Source organism: Chenopodium quinoa, unplaced genomic scaffold (genome assembly GCF_001683475.1).
Source record: "Chenopodium quinoa cultivar QQ74 unplaced genomic scaffold, ASM168347v1, whole genome shotgun sequence".
NCBI lineage: Eukaryota > Viridiplantae > Streptophyta > Magnoliopsida > Caryophyllales > Amaranthaceae > Chenopodium > Chenopodium quinoa.
In genome coordinates this window covers 2,994,273-3,013,390 of record NW_018743212.1, presented here as the reverse complement: position 1 = coordinate 3,013,390, position 19,118 = coordinate 2,994,273, and the positions used below count along the sequence as shown (strand labels likewise).

Sequence of the window (19,118 nt, the reverse complement as noted above, 5' to 3'; positions counted from 1 at the left end):
AATTGGCCCTCCATTATCTTATTATGTGCTTGGAGTTGTTGGATGTTTGCATTCATCTCCGCATTGTTCCTTATTTGTTGAGTCATGAAAGTTTCAAGAACGAACTCAAGGCTAGTCTTTTGAGGAGGTGGAGGAGGAGGAGCGGGTTGGTTATATTGTGATCTTTGGTGGTTTTGATCCCTTTGGTTGGGATGGCGGTATGGAGCTTGTTGGTTTTGTGATTGAGGTTGGTTGTAGTGGTTTTGAGGTTGGGTTTGATTTTGGTTGTAGTTATTTTGTGGGGGGCCTTGGTTGTATTGCTTCCATCCCGTGTTATGTTGGGGCTTCCAACTTTGATTGTGGGATTGGGAGTATTGTTCATTCCTTTGCCCAATTGCCGCCGCTTGCTCTTGATTCGTTGAGTTGCAATAAGAGGACAAGTGATCATTTCCTCCACAAGTCTCACAAGACATGACTTGCGAGGAAGAGCTTGAGGGTGTGAGGGTGGCTTGATCTAGCTTGTGAGCTAGAATATCAAACTTTGATGCAATAAGATCTATTGCACTAAGATCATGAATTCCGCCCTTCTTTGTTTGAGGTTGCCTTCTATCACCTCCATATGCATAATGCTTGGCCACTTCTTCAATCATCTTGTATGCATCGTCCACCGATAGCTTTTTGAGGCTACCACCGGCCCCGGAATCAAGGTTGGCCCTTGAAATAGGAGTAAGACCGTCATAGAAGCTTTGTACAATGATCCATGATGTAAAACCATGGTGGGGGCATTTCCTTGTGTAATCTTTGAAACGCTCCCAAGCTTCACTCAATGTTTCATCAATGTCTTGATTGAAATTGGTGATCTTTCTTCTTAGTTCGGCGGTCTTTTCCGGAGGACAATACTTTCCAAGAAAGGCTCTAGTGACTTCGTCCCATGTACTCAATGATCCCTCTTCAACCGTTCTCAACCAATGTTTTGCTTTATCACGGAGGGAGAATTGAAACATGTGCATACGGATGAACTCTTCCGAAATGTTGTTTTGCTTGATAGTTGTACACAACTCAAGAAAGTTGTCCAAATGAGCAAAAGGACACTCATGAGGACTACCTCCGAATTGATCGCTTTGAATCATACGGATGAGTTGAGGTGAAAGTTCAAAGTTGTTTGCATTTGTGGTGGGAAGACGTATGCCACTCCGAAGTTGGAATGCGTTGGGGTGGTCATAGTCTCTTAACAATGGTTGAGGAGGATTCTCTCCCATGTTATCTTCTTCGTTAGTTCCAAAAACCTCTTCCGGATCGGAATCCGAATATACAATGGAAAACTCGGGTGTGCCTTGCAAGAGTCTCCTCACGTTTCTCAAAGTCCTATTTAGCTCTGGATCAACGGGAATAAGCGGTGATTGCTTACTCTTTCGTGTCATGCAAAGTCAAACAAAGCTAAGAAAAACGTTAGCAATGACTATCGCAATTTAAACACACATAAACAAAAATTAAGGTAAGAAAACTACTATACATATACACACATCTAGTCTCATTCAACAATAATACATTCAATGTGACTTTGCCTCCCCGGCAACGGCGCCAAAACTTGATAGGCCGTCGTCGAGCCTACCAAAGATAATAATTCCTATCTTGGTCTCACTAACAATAGTAAGGGTAAGAAAGGGTCGAACCCAAGAGAGGCGTTGAATCAACCACCGAGTACTACCGTTTAAATAAGCTAAACGAATTCTAAATTGGGTTGGTTTTTAGTAACTTCTTCTAACACAATTCAACTAAGCTAAGAGGAGGTTAACAATATTAAGAGGAATCTAGGGCTTGGGTTATACCACTCAACTTCATCACAAATCACAATTAGCATGCAACAATCAAGGTAAATTAATGGGATAAATTAGGGGAAGTCATCTAAAGCACCCAACTACTCTCTCAAGCTAGAGGGATTACTTGAATCATGAATACGACCTACTCTCGTGGTTACATAGCATAAAACAAGTGTTAAAGCATAATCACGATGACATAAACATTCCCTTGACCGGTAATCCCTATTCTCATGGCATTTCGGGTCAATCAAGCATAAGGGAGCTAACTCAAGTTCATCTCTCGATCCTTCGTTGAGAAAGCTTGGATAAATAGTTCTAGCAATGGCCATATACAAGAACTAAGCAATTAAACCACTTAAGCTCAACTAATTAACATCCCACAACAACCAAATTAGCACATGCAACAAGTAATTAGTGACTACATTGAGGGTTTTGCCCAAACCCTAGAATTTAGACTACTCACAATCCATGGGGGTTAAAGCAATTAAAGATTTCAAGCAATTCATGAACAAATTCAAACTAAGGATTAAGCTAATTAACAATCCAAAACATGCAAGAACTAGCAAATAATTAACAACAAAGTAATGAGAAGTAGAAAAGATGAGTAAGAAATGGTTACTATGAAGCTTCAAGGTGAGCAACAATGGTGGATTTTGTCTTCTACAATGATTGAATTTGAATAATTCCAAGCTAATAATTGAGAACTAACTAATGATTTGAGAATTTAATGTTCTAAGACTACAAACTAAGAGAAAAGCTCTGAAAAACTGCCTCCCCCCTACAAATGAGCTCTAAAGGGGTATTTATATGACCCCCAAATAAAAAGGACGGAGAAAACAAGGAAAGAGTTCGACTGCAGGTCTGCACGGACGTGCCAGATTTGGCACGGACGTGCAAGGCTAAGCACGGCCGTGCCAAGTTTGGCACGGACGTGCAGAGGGGGCAGAATTGAGGCAGAACGTACTGCTAAGAATCGAGCAGTTCCGCACGGACGTGCAGATATTGGCACGGACGTGCAGCTACATCTGCACGGACGTGCTTAATTTGGCACGTCCATGCAGGCCTTGGCAGAATGTTCTGAGTTTCTGGAGCACTTCTGCACGGACGTGCAAAGTCTGGCACGGTCGTGCACCCTCTTCTGCACGGACGTGCCAGATTAAGCACGGCCGTGCAGGCCTTGGCAGCTTGCTGAAGCTTTCTGGAACCTCCTGCACGGACGTGCAAGGTCTGGCATAGCCGTGCAGGGTCTTCTAAACCCCTTTTTTTCATCTTTTCTTCTATAATGCTCCTTTCCTTGGCTTCTTTCATCCATCTTCTTGCTTCTAACCTCGGCTTTGTATCCATGGGCTCCATTTGGTCGTTCTTTTGAACCTAGAATCTCAACAAAAACACCAACAACCCGTGAAGCATATGATACACAAGAATTGCATAATAATAGAGTAAAAATGAACCAAAACGCAATTTATATCAAGTAAACTAGGTTCAAAACACCCTAAAATCGTATCAAATAGCAAGTTATCAACTAACACGGGAGCTAACCGTGCTAATTTACAATAAACCATTCGTAAGTGGTGGAATTCCTGCGCATAAATAAAAAGGAAAATACAGCGTCCTGTACTCCCAGTAGAAGTTATGGTCAAATATAAGGTCGCATAACTCCCCCCCCCATGTTCATACTCAAGGTATATACATTCCAAGAGTTTTGGTGCGTAATCTCTTTCACTTTACGTTGTTTACATAGTTTTGTACTTGGTGATGACTCTCAAATCATAGCACAATTAGTGACCACATAATTTAATTGTTGAACCCTTTTTAATCTACCTCGGTGTCAAAGACACCTTAAACGCATAATGCGACGCAAATCCTATCCCTCGGTGTTTAAAACACCTTAAGTGCACCTAGCACCAAAATATAATTTAATCCTCGTGTACATAGACACTTAATAGCTCCTTCCTCATGCTTATAGCATCAATAAAAATTATATGAACCATAATAAAATTCCTTTTCAATATTCCAAACCAAATTAAACACTAGGTTTAATTAAACATGCTCCCTATCATGCCAATAATAAAAGTATGGTTCACAACCAACATGCCAACATAATTAATTCCAATCACCAATTCATCACAAATAATTCATACATCACAAATCATTCACCAACATCAATCCAATCAACAAATTCCAACCAACACCTATCATGATACTACTTGGAACTAATTAAACAAAGCCTAGCATGCCTCTACATATTCAAGTAATTACCAAGTACGCGAACGTACCTTGAATATGATCACAAAATCGCCACGACTAAATAAAATCACTCACTTGAAAGTCTCCTACAAACCAAAATTACAAAGAAGTATTAATACCTCTTCCACACAAATTTCCAGCAATATATATACTCTCTTTAAATAACTCATAAACCCTCTAAAATAACCTGAAATTTTATTTAAAACCCTTACTTTTATTCCCAATTAATGGGTAATTAGAAATCGTTTCAAGAAACTTAATTATAGCTTATATATAAAAAATTCCAACATTATTAAAACTTATAAAATTGCTGTAATTATGTTTTAAAACACCTATTTCAGTAATTTAAATCACCCACAATCAAATTCCATCAATATACATTAATTTAGAAACCTAGGGTTTTCAATTTGGGGCTTTTTAATTCAAAATCAAATCTGAAAATTTATATACAAAATACTTATTATTAAACACCATAAAATCATCACAAAACCCAAAAACAATAATTAGATTAAAGCTAGATTGAAATAAAAATCAAAGAACAATAATAATAACTTTTTTTTTTGTAAACCACCGGCGCACAACCACCAAAGCTGGCTGCCGCCGCCTGGTGGCTGCTACTGCCGACGAGTATTGTTGGTGGTGGCCGCCGGCCAGTGGTGGCGTGTGGTGGCCGGCCTGCGTGTGTGGTGTGTGTTTGGGTGGTGATTAAAATAAAATAAAATAAAATAAATTAAAGGGGAAGGGGAAAAATTAAGGGGAAAAGAAAATAAGAGGAGAGAGAGAATTTACCTTTGGGTGCACTCTACCTTAGTCATATGATGGGTATTTATACCCCTTCTCAAATTCCTCCTACTTAAAATTCCTTTACTTCCCTTACTGATCACTTTCCTAGTCAAACTAGTATTTTGACTTTAAAAATTATCTTTTTATAAAATAATATGCCCTAATATTTTTAAATCATGAAATAAAATATTTTCAAGATTATTAAAAAATTAAAAATAAACTTTTAATTAAAGTAATTCTTTTTAAATTAATGAAAACACCATAAATAATTCATTTCGAATTATTTAAATACTTTTAGGAAATACTTATTTAAATTAAAATACGTATAAAATTACGGGGTATTACACTGCCCCTCCACCTAGTGTAAATAAATATCCACTAGTAGATTTCGTATCCTTAGAGCAAGTTATCCAATTTACATCACTATAACCTTCAATTACAGTAGGATATTTAGTGTAATGCAAACCAAAATTTTGAGTTTGCTTTAGATAACCCAGGATATTTATTGATACTATACGAAACTAGTATTAAAGAAACAAATAATTATATATCTATTATATAATACAAATAAAACATAACACATACCTTTATAATTGATTCAAAATGTAGAGTATTATGACCCGAGCCCAACAAATCACGTTGTGTCCTTAAGACAATTTTGCTCCCTCTATGATACCCAAGGTTATTGACCAATTGTCTCCCATAATAAAACAGGTTTTGTTTCTTATAAAATGGTATTGTAATTATAAGAAACCAACGAACAAACTAGATTAAAGTAACTGCAACTATATACATGTAAATTAGAGGGAGTAATTTAAACTAATGTTCAGTACCCATAAATCAGAACAACCAACAATTATCTATAGAAAAATAAACATGGATGAAAAGGTGCAAGTAATGAACGACACAACTATTCATTATAACTAATGAATAGTTAATGAAATAGCACAACTATTCACATTAAAAATTACCATTGAAAAGTTACAGTTATCCAAATATACAATCCAAATAGTCATACAAATTGTCATACAACACTAGTCTACATTAGATACATAATTCTTCATTAATACAAAAATATTTACAAAATAAATATCCAACATCAATAATTGTCCTACAAGCTACTAGTCAAAGTTTGGGTGCAGACCCAAGATATAGATAGGGTATTGAGGCCAATTTTGCTAAACTTTAATGGTAAGAAAGTCACTTCACAATTAAAGATTATTCTGTTTACTTTAAAATAATATATTTAGTAAATTTAATTTTAGTTCAATAAAAATAATTTCGGTTCAGTAAATAGTTTCAATTCTGTAAAATAATTTCAGTTTGCTAAAAATCAGTAACTTTCTAGAACAGATAATCATTAAACATAATTTAAATTTAGCAAAAATAATACGACCTTATTTATTTTCAATTACAACCATAAAAAAAGTTGAACAATCCACTTGATACACTAAATTATATTGTGTTTTACAGATATCCTTCTCAAATATATATCAATAATATGGTTATTGTCTGCATCACGTTGGATACGCAATAATACTTTAAACTATATCACATCGGATACGCAACAATACCTTAAAACCATGAACACTTCAAGTTGACACCACTAAACATTGTTGAAAAATCACTTGAGATTTTAATTGCACAAAAAGTAAACAGGGTCGATTTCCTATATTAATTAAGATTGTCATTTATAGAGTAATACCTCAATCTCCTTCATAACTTATTAAATCAAATCCATTAAGATATACAAACTTTAAATTATGTCTTTCAACTGCATCCATAGTGCTATATAAGGAGTTTTCGAGGAAATAAAAATTTCAAAACAGCACTAACTACTAATCCACTGAATAAGAAAAGTTATGGCAACTACTAAGAAGTTCATGGCACTAGTCGTTGATGATGACTCTGTTAATAGAGCTATCAATCTCAAGTATTTGACTAGAAATGGTTTTGAAACTGAAGTAGCTAAAAATGGGCAAGAAGCTGTAGAGTATTTTCAAATGGGCTACAAGTTTGACTTAGTGCTAATGGACATGGAAATGCCGATAATGGATGGCTTTCAGGTACAACATATTTACTATACACTATCTCCGTTTCTTATTACGTGCAACAAAGGAATATTTTATGTCTCACAAATAAAACCCCTTTGTAACACATAATAAGAAACGGAGGTAGTATATGTATCTATGCAAAATTTACATGCTTTAGTACATATACAGGGGATACAGGGGTGGTTTTGAGCATGTGCAGGGTGGTCGATCGCACAGAGCCCTTAGTGAAACTACTATGGCCCGGTTTTTGAATTTAGTAACATATTTTTCCTAAAAAAAATGATTTTAGGGCCCAATTTAACAAAATTACACCGAGCTACTTTCAGTGTTAGCATTTGCAGCCCCGTATCTGTACATATATAATCACAAACATTAAGTCAATCATTAACAATAAACTACATTATTATTAATACCAGGCCATGCAATTGTCATGATAGAAAATTTTACGTATAGATTCTAAATAATTTATTATTTTTTCATCTTTCCAGGCTACAATGGAAATTCGAGCTTTGGGTGTGAAAAGTTTGATCATAGGCATGTCATCAACTGCTTCTCAAGTAAAGATTCAAGAGTTTGTTAGTGCTGGGTTAGATGATTTCTACCCTAAGCCTATGAATATGGCCAAACTTATAGCCATTATTCGACGCCTTGAAGACTAAGCTAATTATGTATTGCATGCATTTTATATGAAGTGTAAGAGCGTGAAATTTGGAATGAAATAAAAGTTTATAATAAATCTTGGGAATTAATAAGTTGATTATTATCATTATGAATATTATAAGTTCATTAATGAATATTTTAAGCATTGAAGCACGTATTATGAAATCTCCATTAAAGTGGCTTGTGGACTTTATCCTACAATTGAAGCATTCTACATTGAAGTGGTTTATGAGTTTTTTCCTCCATCGAAGCAGTTTCCAAGCTTTCTCCTCCATTGAAGCACCACCATCTCAACACCAACCACTAACCCATTGTCGAAGGTACTTTATTTTTAAAGAAAAAGGGAACGCCCGGAGATAAAATTAGTATCCGAATTCGTAATTAATTGATTTTCGTCTAATGTCTTTGTCTTAACAATTCTAGCTTAATCCTTGTTCATGATAATCCCAAAGTCAAATTAATCTAAAAAGGCTATATTTTGCATGGTTTTACAAATGAAAATGTCAACTTTATTAATTCGAGAAAGCAAGGTCGGTCTTCATATCAAGGGATTTTGGGTTTATTAAATTTATTGGGAAATTGGGATTTTGATTTGGGGGTATAGTGTTGAATTAAATTAGACGTTTGGGATTCTTAAATCAATTTGGAGGTTAGAATTAAAATTGATGTTTAGTAATAATCAGGTTTAAAAAATTAGGGGATTAGGAATTTGAACTGTTTATCAATTGGGTTCAAATTAGGTTTTATCATTATTCGAATTAGAGTTCATAAATTATGGTTTAATTATTAAATTAGAGTACAGTTGAGCTTTTTGTAGGAGAAATTGGATAAAAAAAAAAAGAAAAAAAAAAGAAGAAGTTGGGGACCACAAAACAAAATAGTTATTTAGATGGAAACCGTTAGTGGGAGGGTTACCCTAACTTGTTCGGTTTTGCAAAAAAAAAAAAAAAAAAAAAAAAAAAAAAAAAAAAAAAAAATTAAATGTAGTTGTTTTCAAAAGTAGTACTTTAATAGGTATTTTTGACAAAATTTTCTAGTACTTTAGGGTTCGAAAACGATGATGTAATTTGAATTATCAAATTGATGATGTAATTTGAATTAACAATATAACAACTAATTTTGATTGAGATAACATTATACTCTGTACGAATTAGTAAAGTTGATTAATTAGGTTAAATTGTAATAGGTTTAAAGTGGGTCTTTGGTGTTTTTTCCCATTTTTTTGTGATTGTTTGTTGCATTAAAAAAATGTAAATTTTTTTTCTTAAAAAACAGAAAAACTAGAGGAATCCACGTGTTATATAAATAATATTGTCTTATACAAACTAATAATTCGATCATATATACCCACAAATTTTTCGAATATTTATAAACATCGACATCTGTTCAGATATTCATCATCATCCATAAAATCAAATCGATCAATTAAGATCAACAAACCTCTTTAATCTAAGTTTACGTCTATATGAAGGAGTTGTTAGAAGATTTATTGATTACTTCAAAACCATTTACTAGTCTAGTAAAGAAGAAAAATTAAGTTAACTCCGAAAAAGTTCACTGCTTTGTTTGTTGGTGACGACTACACTAACAAAGCCATGCATCAACCTAAAATATATCGGTAAAAATGGACTGGAATTGATTTTTTGTACAGAAAAAATAGAGGAATCCACATGTTATATTAATAATATTGTCTTTTACAAAGTAACATTTTGATCATATTATCACAAAGTTTTTGGATATTTGTAAAGATCGACATCTGTTCAGATATTCTTTATTATTTATAAAATCAAATCAATTAAGACCGACATACCTTTTTAATGTAATTTTACGTCTATATAAAGTAGTTGTTCAAAGAAAATGATTACTTCAAAACCATTTTTTAGTTTAGTAAAGAAGAAAAAAAATGGTAACTCCTAAAAAATTCAATGCTTTGATTGTAGGTGATGACTCCACTAATAGAGCCATCAATAAAAAATATTTAGGTAAAAATGGATTTGAAATTGGAGTAGCTAAAAACGGGCAAGAAGCTGTAGAGTATTTTCAAGTGGGTTACAGATTTGATTTAGTGTTGATGGACATGGAAATGCCTGTTATGGATGGTCTTCAGGTACATCAACTGATTAATTGTATGCATCTTTAATAAAATTTACATGTGTTTACACATATATAATTATGTCAAAGCAATCATTAACTATATGTCTAAACACATTTACTAATTAATATTATGGCATTGTTACAACAATTAATTTTTTTTTTTTTTTTTTTTTGGGTACAAATTCTACATTGTTATGTAATTAATTTGATATGTCTTTTTCATCCACCTAGGCAACCGGGGAAATCCGAGCTTTGGGGGTAAGGAGTTTGATCATTGGAATGTCTTCAACATCCTCACAAGTGAAGATTCAAGAATTTGTTAATGCTGGTTTAGATGCTTATTACCCTAAGCCTATGAACATGGCTAAGCTTGCAGCCATTGTTGGTTGTCTTATTAATTGAGTCTCTATTGCATGATTGTGTCTTGCAGTTTATATGATGAAGTGAGAGTCAATAAATTCGTAAAATAGTATAAAGTGGTTAAAACCAAAAAATTTGTACTTGGAGTGAACTAAAATTTAAGATGTCTTGGAATTTGTTGGGTTCATAATATGTTCTGTATTTTTTTTTAAAGGTTATAGAGTGTTACAACACATACAAATATAACTCTCTGTATTCTCTCTATGACCCCCATCCCCGAAAAACCCTAGGAACTCGCCGGAGTTCCGGCGCCACAGCTATACTCCGACGAGTCTCCTCCGCTCCTTCTCCTACTTCCCTTCTCCTCTTCTTCTATCCCCTTCTCTGCGTTTAGGCGTTTCCATCATAAAAAAATCCGAGCCGACGCCCTCACCTCTTCTCTTAAAGATCAATTAATACCATATTAGAAGGTGTTTTTGTGAGTCCTTTTCCGACTAAGAAGATTTCGAGAAGGCCCTGTATAACCCAACTTAGAGTGGAAGTTTCACGTTCAAAGGATTTCGCCGGCGAAATAAGGTCTAAGGACTAGGCCTAACCACTACTAGAAAACAATCAAATTACGACGGATTGCTTCCGACGGACACGAAATTTCGTCAGAAAAAGCGAAATTTCCGATGGATTTTGTTTCCGTCGGAAATTTCCAACGAATTCAACAATTTTGACGGAATTTTGTGCTTTCCGACGGATTTTCCGTCGTAAATTACAATTTTCGACGGAATATAAATCCGTTGGAATATAATTAAAAAAAAACTTTTTTTTACCAAACCCTAAACTCCCCCTTCTATTTCCGCCAACCTTCTATTCTCCTTCTTTTTCTCTCTCCTCTTCTCCCTCGTTCTCTGCGCTTTCTCCTTCTTTCTCTTACATCTTCTCCTTCCCTTTCTGTCTTCTCTTTCCTCTTCTCCTTCCCTTTCTCTCTTCTCTTTCCTCACCTATTTTCTTCGTCACCAGCGTAGGGTTGGGGTGTTGATTTGGTCTTCTTTCTCGCCGGCGTGGAGGTGCGGTGTTCTCTAGAAATTAATGGTTATTCAGGTCAAATTCGACAATGAAATCTCTAGAATTTGGCCATAATAAACCAAATTCGAGGTGACATTTACAGCAAAATTCGATTTTAAAGGTATGTTTTCTTGTTTTATAATTTTTTTTTAATTGTTTTGTAAATTTTTGGATTGTAGTTGTGGTTTTGGGCGGTCGTGGTGGGTGGTTTTAGGTGGGTAGTTGGTCGGAATAGGTAGGGTTAGGGTGGTAGATCCGAGTTTTGTTTCGGTGGGTTTAGGGTGGTAGATCTGGGTTTGTTTGGGTGTGTTTAGGTTATGGACACTACTAGAAAACAGACTATTTCCATCAGAAACACCCAGTTTTCCGTCGAAAACGTGTTTGTAGGAAAAATGACCTTTTTCGACGAAATTCAGACTTCGGAAGAGGTTTCTCTGCCCCGAAAAAGTCCGTCGGAAATTTCCGACGGACACAATTCCACCGGAATTTCCGACAGAAAAATGCTACAAAAAAAAAGGCCCAACACCACCCCTACCAACCCCCCTAACCCGTATCACCACCCCACTAGACGCCCAACACCACCCACAACCCGACCACCAAAACCTCCACCAGAACCCCACCACAGCCACCTCTAACCACCAATAAAAAAATAAATAAATAAAATAAAAAAAACCACACAAACCAGACCCTTACCCACCACCTCCCACACCTACCACCGTCATATCCCCCAGATCTAGTCTCCTACCATCACCACCACCGCCTGAAAAACCCCGCAACCCACCCTAACAACTAGACTGACCAACTTAACCCACCCCACATTACCCTAACCTACCCAAATCCAGATCTACCACCTAAACCTACCCAAACCAAACCCAGATCTACAAACCAAATCATAACTAATCCAGCCAAACCACCCATCCTAAGCGAACCACCCCACCACCCACCTAAAACCACCGCTCACGATGCCGAAAACCACAACCCAAAAGTTAACAAAAAAAAAAAAAAACTACAAACAAGAAACAATACCTTTAAAATCGAAATTGGCTATGAATTTAACCTCGAATTTGGTTTAATAAGGCCAAATTCGACCATAAAAACATGGTCAAATTTGATCTTAAAAACCATTATTTGTTTGACACCACCACCACCACCATTTGCTTATGCTTGATAAAGAGAGGTGTGAAGAGACAAAGATAGAAGGGGCGTGAAGAGAAGAGGAGAAAGAAAGAGAAGAGGATTGAAAGGGCATGAGAATGAAAGACAGATTTCAAAGAAGAAAAGAAGAGGAGAGAAGAAAAAGAAGAAGAGAGAAGAGAGAAAGGGCGTGAAGAGAGAAGAGAATTGGGAAATGAAGGGGGCAGGGACGGCACATGTTATTAGGGTTTGTGGGTTTTTCGTTTTCTTTTAAATTAAAAAAAAATGCTAATTCCGTCGAAATTGGCCTTAAAATCAGTCGGAAATTTCCGACGGAATTAAATCCGTCGGTATTCTCTGACGGGGAATTAAATCCGTTGGAATTATTATATTTCCGTCGGAAATGAAATATTTTTCGATGGAATAAAATTCCGTCGGAAATTTCCGACGGATTCTCGATGGAAATTAAATCCGTCGGAAATTTCGTATTTTTCGACGGAATTTCATGTCCGTTGGAACATATTCGTCGAAATTGACTGTTTTCTAATAGTGAGATATGGGTTAGTTGGGTGGTTTAAGGTGGGTGGGTTCGTATTAGATGGGTTTAGGTGATAGATCTGGGTTAGTTGGGTGGTTTTAGGTGGGTTAGGGTTAGGTTGGTTAAGGTGGTTGGTTTGGTGGGTGGGTTAAGGTGGTCGGTCTGGTGGGTGGGTTCGGGTTAGGGTGGGTTAAGGTGGTGGGTTTGGTTTAAGTGGGTTAAGGTGGTGCGTCTGGTGGGTTAAGGCGGATTTGTTGGTTAGGCGTGGTGGCGGTGGGGGCTGGCAGCGGTGGTTTTTTTTTTTATTTTCTTCCTTGAAGTTTCCGACGGAATTCCCGTCGGTAATTTCCAACAGAATACGGCCCTTCAAAAATTTCTGACGGACTGTATTTCGTCGGAATAGTGTTTTCGACGGAAATTCCGTTGGAAAAAGTCGATTTTCCTACAAAATGTTTTCCAACAAACGGTTCCGACTGAAATTCTGTAATTCCATCGAAACGGGTTTTCCGACAGAAAACAGGATGTTTTCAACGGATTTTTTCCATCGTAATTTGGTTGTTTTCTAGTAGTGAACGCCTCCGTCAAAGGTCATTAGTAATTTTGCCCGTGACGAAAACGGTTAAGTTAGGGTTAGGGTTTCATGGGTCCTTGCGCTGGAGGGCTAAGCCTAACGCCGCCGTCACAAGTGGTTCGTGACGGAAACAGTGAAGTTAGGGTTAGGGTTTTGAGGTTCTTTGCTTTTATGGTTTCGAATTTCGGGTCTGAAAGGTGCTCTTTGATATGTTCTTATCTAATTATGTTTTTTCTTGTTGTCAATTAGAGTTTGCTTTACTTTATTAATTTCTTTATGGTTAATTTTAGTCTATCTTGGTTGTTGTTCTGCATTTTTTGTTGTATTGGCTATAGTTTATTGGATGGTTGTGTGCAGAGGGAGTTTGGATCCTTTGTTAAGGGTTTTGGTTTTGTTGTAGTGTTGGGAGAGTTAACAGGTGTTGTCATTGTTTGGGGGACGAACAAGAATTTGACCGTGGCTAGGGTGAAGTGTGTGTTGTGTTGGAATGATTATTGTTGTCATTCTTTTCCCTTCTCTGTAATGATCATTGTGATCGTTACTCTTGAAATTTTATATCCAAAGCAGGCGCCCAAACTTTGTTTGGGGGTTTCTTGAGCCTCGATATTGTCAAATCTTTCTTGCCAACAAGAACAACTTATGAATGAAAGGTCATGTGTCCAAGTGACCTGCTTTAAGGCTTTACTTGTTGATAAGTTGATCCCACTAGGTAAGGTTACACTAGCCATGATCGAACAATTTCGGTACTCTCTGCTCTCTTTGTGTTTTGAAGTATGTATTCGCTCCTTGGCCTATAAGGAAGTCCTAATCTGCAACATGTCCGGCCAACCCCAGTTATGTTATATTGTTTTTAGTGTCGAAAGTTGTAATGGCTTAAATGTTAAAAGTCATGTAGTGGTAAGTTTTAGTTTGTATTTCGTATTTTGTAAACTCTGATTTTATTAATATAATTTGCTATTGTAAGAAAAAATAAAATAAAATAAATAAATAAAAAAAACATTTGAGTTTTTTTGTTTTCCCTTTCACTTATATTTTATGAGTTTTTGGCAAGTAATGTATGTTATTTCATGCCCTTACCCAAGATGGATAAAATAAAATCACAAACCTGTATAAGATCAATTAACTTTATGAAGATTCTATATATCATCCCTTAAAATTCATTTTTCCTTATCGTTGATTTTTTTTTTTTAAATCACCTTTTATCCTAGGTTGAGGTTCCAATTAAAGCTACATCATCTCGACCTAGCCCATCGCTGAATTGCCTGGGCAATTGGTCTAAGTTGCACCCTTGTGCACTTATTCTAGCTGCAACACCGGGTCACTAGCCCAGTTTCAAACGCGCCCTATTAAAAAAAGCCCCAAACCAAAACGAGCGCACCCACAACACCGAACATAACATTAGAACGCAGCTCACCCACACACATTTATAGAAAACCGTCACTTCCAACCGCTCTTTTTTAAAAAAAAAACATAATTTTTTAATAAAAACCGTCACTTCCAAACTTAAATTTCTGAAATTTATTTCTCCTCTCTTTAATTTTCTCTCTCTAACAATCAAACACAATTCATTCTCTCACCTCTATATGATTTTCTCTTAGTAAAAAACTGAAAAAACAACCATGGACATTCGAGAAGAGATTAAAAATCAAACGGATTCTTCCAAAAAAAGGTGGTTCAAAGAGCATCAAATCTAAGGTCTAGCATATTTTCAATATCAAAGCTAGGAATACAATGGACATCCACCACTTATACTCTCTGAACTGATGTGTTCTCATATTTCATTGTATAATGTGTAGTGAAAAACTGGCCGTTTGAGGTAAGGTATTGAATAGTTGAATGGCTTTCCCTATTTAATGCATCAGACATGCACATTTTTGCAACTTTTTACTTCATTGACATCATTCAGTTTCTACTTCATGATCTCCCCGACTCCTTGTAACAATGGCTATTCATTATAAGCATTGCAGGTTGTTCTTGATTTAGATGATACACTAGTTTATGCATATGACAATTTTTTTTAAAGTATAGTATAAATGTTCATGAAATTTTCTCAAGAAGTCTGTTTATGCATATATTCACTTTTTGAAATGGATATGTTCACATTTTTTTTATGCATATGTTCACTTTCTAAAATGCTTATGTTTACTTTAAGGAAACCAATGCATATGTTCATAATTTGAATTCGTATGTTCATTTTCTAAAATGCATATATTTAAATTTTTAAAAAACTTATAATGCGTAGGTTTCATAATCATTTTATTTTTTCATTTCTTCAATTTTCTTATGTTCATAATTAAATACCTTATGATCATAATATTTATTCTGTATGTTCATTCCGTATGAGGAATTTATGGATGATTTTATTGAGTTGGTCAAAACTTTCTGAAATGCATATGTTCATATTTTTTTTATGCATATGTTCACTTTTTGAAATGCTTATGTTCAATTCACTTCGAGAAACCAATGCATATGTTCATATTTTTAATACTTATAAAGCGTATGTTTCATAATCATTTTATCTTTTATTTCTTCAATTTTCTTATGTTCATAATTAAATACTTTATGTTCATAATATTTGTTCTGTATGTTCATTCCGTAAGAGGAATTTATGGATGATTGTTGAGTGGGTCAGAAAATCAGATAAAATTCAATTTGTATGAATTACATGTTCACAAACCTAATCAATTGAAATTAATCACAAAATCACCACATAATAAATCGAAATTCATACATAGATCAAATTGATCGAAGCTAACCAAAAATCAAATGAAATTTAATTCATAGAAATTAAAAAAAATACAAATACAATTGAAGCTAACTTAAAAAAAAAATCTAATTACAAATCAAACAAACAAAACACTTACCTGTATTGATGATCTCTTCGGGAATAACAACTAATTCCATGTTGTAATCAACAAAAAGTGAAACAAAAAAGAAAAATAATTATATAAAAAAAAAACAGAGGAGAAAGAATGAAGAACGAAGGAGAAAAAATAGAGGAGAAGAAAAATATGATGAAAATTTGGATCAAAATTATCATAGGAAAGAAAAGTGAAGAGAGAATATTTGAAAATAGGAAACAAAAAATTTAAAAAAGGAAAGCAGAAACGCAGGAATAATGTTATAGCTGCGTATAGAGGTGTACATAAACAGGACCGGACCTGAAAACCGACCTGATCCGGACCTGTTGGGACCGGACCTGACCCGGACCTGTAGATTCAGGTCCGGTCCCGGTCCTTAAAATTCAAGGTTTCCGATCCCGGTCCGGATCAGGTCCAAACCCGGGGTTTTCAGGTCTGGACCTGAAACCCGGTAAAAATGTATTTTTTTAAAAAAAACTTTTTTTTCCCAAATATCAAAACAAGAAGTCAGTTCATTTCTAACCCTAACTTAATCACTCACTCCCTAACCCACTCAGCCAACACAAGTCACACAACACACTTACAAACCCACTCCCTCACGCTGCACACTCCTCTAGCGACCACTGAATCGCGCGACTCTAGCAACCCCAGCCACTAGAACGTGCGACTCTAGCAACCGCAACCACCACATTGCGCGACTCCAGCAACCACAGCCACCAAAACACGCGACTTTAGCGACCGCAGCCACCAGATCGCGCGACTCCAGCGACTGCAGCCACCAGAACGCGCGACACTAGAGGCCGCAACCACCAGATCGCGCGATTCCAGCGAACGCAGCCACCAGAACGCGCGACTCCGGCGACCGCATCCACCAGATCGCGCGACTCCAGCGACTGCAGCCACCCAATCATACACCAATCGCCCTCTTACTCGCTTCACGATCTACCCCGACCTTCCTTTGCGACCATCTACTTTGAAGGTGGTAGATCTGGTGGTTACTGTTGTCTAGTATTTTTGGTGTTTGGGAATTGGGACTTTAGTCAATTTATACAATTTATGTAGTATTCATGATTGATAATATCAGATTTTATGTTATTATTTATTTTATTTTTTAAATAAAAAATCAAAAAATAAATAAAAAACAGGTCTATTCAGGTCCGAACCCGGACCGGACCTGATTTTTCAGGTCTAGCCCGGAACCGGACCTGTTGAATCAGGTCCGGTCTCCGGTCCTCAAAATTCCCTGATTCAGGTGCCGGTCCCAACAGGTCCGGTCCGGTTTTGGACCGGTGTACAGCCCTAGCTGCGTATAGTGGGCTGCGTTTCATGCTGTTGCAGCTAGAATAGCTACACAAGGATGCATGTAAGAATATGCGTTACCTGGGTTTGGGAAGATTTGCTGGACATGGATTCTAAGCGTGGGCCAGCATACTTTTTTTTTAGCCGAGGCAAATTCAAAATCTAATTGTTAGTTATAACTTTGTCCCATCATGAAGATGACTCGAAATGGCAAGTATGATCACTATATCTTTTGCCCAAACTTGAGTCTAGCTTGGCCCGAAACTTTCTTTGTCATAGCTCGACCCATGATCAGGCTTTAGTTCCAATGCACTTGTATAATTTTTTTTTTTTTTTTTTTTTTTTTTTTTTTTTTTTGAGGTGGTGGGTTAGTTAAAACTTAAAAGACATATGAGACCAAAATCCCTTACGAGATAACTCGGCCCAAAACAGTAAGACACACACTGGCAAGTAGAGGAAAATGTGAAGTGACCTCTCCTCTAAAATGCATATAGTGAAAATTGAACCCTACATATATAGTTACATTAAAGTTCAAATGTTCTATCCTTTCCACCAGTTTAAGCTTAGCCAGTATATACTATATACTGTTACTCAATTGCTAAACATCGCCCGCGAATCTCCACATAAAGCCCACAAAATTAGAGTGAATTGTCACTTTTGCCCTCAAAGTAAAAAACACAATTTCTTCTCTCAATTCTCTACTTCCACTTTCTCTCTCTAAAAAACTTTCCGAGCGATGTCGAGGCGGCCCGGCAAGGAAGTGGCGGCACAGGCGGCGGGTGGACAGCGGTTTTCCGGCGAGAAGGTATTTTTTATTAATTTTGTGTTTAAAAATTAAAAAAAAAAGGTCGGAGGCGGTGGTGGCGCCTAGGCCAGACGCCACCACCACGGCGGCGGCGTCTAGCCCAGACGCCACTACCACGGCGGCGGCGCCTAGGCCAGACGCCGTGACGGTGGCGGTGGCGTCTGGCCCAGGCGCCAGAACCACGGCACCGGCGTCTGGCCTAGGCGCCGCCGCCGTGGTAGTGGCGTCTGGGCTAGACGCCGCCGCCACCGTCACGGCGTCTGGCCTAGGCGCCGCCGCCTTTTTATTTTTTTTTTTAATTTTTTTTTGGTTTTAAATTTGAAATTTAATTTTCGAAAATAATTATTTTTTTTTTGATTTTTTTTTAAATTTGTTTTTCTTTTTTTTAATTTTAAATTTTATGTTTCTGATTTTTTTTTTATTTTGTTTTAAATTTTGTTGGTTTTTTTTAAAAAAATTTTATGTTCCTCTTTTTTTTTTTTTAATTTTTAATTTTATGTTCTTGTTTATTGTTCTTGTTTTTTTTTTTTGAATTAGTTTTTTTACTTAAAAAAAATTTTATGTTCCCTTTTTTTTGTTATAAATTTTTTTTAAAATTTTGATGTTCTTCTTTTTTTAAGTTTTTATAATTTTATATTTTTCACTTTGTTATTGATGACTGCAACAGGCAGAGCTGTTATTGATGAACTGCAACAGGCAGAGCTGTTATTGATGAACTGGAACGGGCCCTTGAGCAGTGGCAGTGGGCGTCACAGAGAGATTATTGATATGTCGGCAGTGCATTTATAAAACATTTTCCTAGTTGTTTGTAAAAGTTAACATTATCTGTTCTTATAATTATTATTTTAAGTTCTTAG

At 36.1% G+C, this 19,118-nt stretch overlaps 2 protein-coding genes across 2 annotated transcripts; both read left to right on the top strand.

Moving 5' to 3' along the window:
* The first annotated feature begins 6,691 nt into the window (after positions 1-6,691).
* LOC110734623 (two-component response regulator ARR22-like) lies at positions 6,692-7,542 on the top strand. The gene is made up of 2 exons (XM_021914782.1): positions 6,692-6,895; positions 7,372-7,542. Exons 1-2 carry the CDS (start codon positions 6,692-6,694, stop codon positions 7,540-7,542), a joined length of 375 nt encoding a protein of 124 aa, XP_021770474.1.
* Positions 7,543-9,446: 1,904 nt separating this feature from the next.
* Positions 9,447-19,050, top strand: LOC110734622 (two-component response regulator ORR41-like). The gene is made up of 3 exons (XM_021914781.1): positions 9,447-9,650; positions 9,869-10,022; positions 18,929-19,050. Exons 1-3 carry the CDS (start codon positions 9,447-9,449, stop codon positions 19,048-19,050), a joined length of 480 nt encoding a protein of 159 aa, XP_021770473.1.
* The last annotated feature ends 68 nt before the right edge of the window (positions 19,051-19,118 follow it).

Bases quoted from the DNA above. Each gene is read 5' to 3' on its own strand.
- LOC110734623 (XM_021914782.1), top strand. From the start codon at position 6,692: ATGGCAACTACTAAGAAGTTCATGGCACTAGTCGTTGATGATGACTCT. The intron at 6,896-7,371 runs GTACAACATATT...TCATCTTTCCAG, and splicing joins CGATAATGGATGGCTTTCAG to GCTACAATGGAAATTCGAGC.
- LOC110734622 (XM_021914781.1), top strand. From the start codon at position 9,447: ATGGTAACTCCTAAAAAATTCAATGCTTTGATTGTAGGTGATGACTCC. The intron at 9,651-9,868 runs GTACATCAACTG...TCATCCACCTAG, and splicing joins CTGTTATGGATGGTCTTCAG to GCAACCGGGGAAATCCGAGC. The intron at 10,023-18,928 runs GTTGTCTTATTA...TGACTGCAACAG, and splicing joins TAAGCTTGCAGCCATTGTTG to GCAGAGCTGTTATTGATGAA.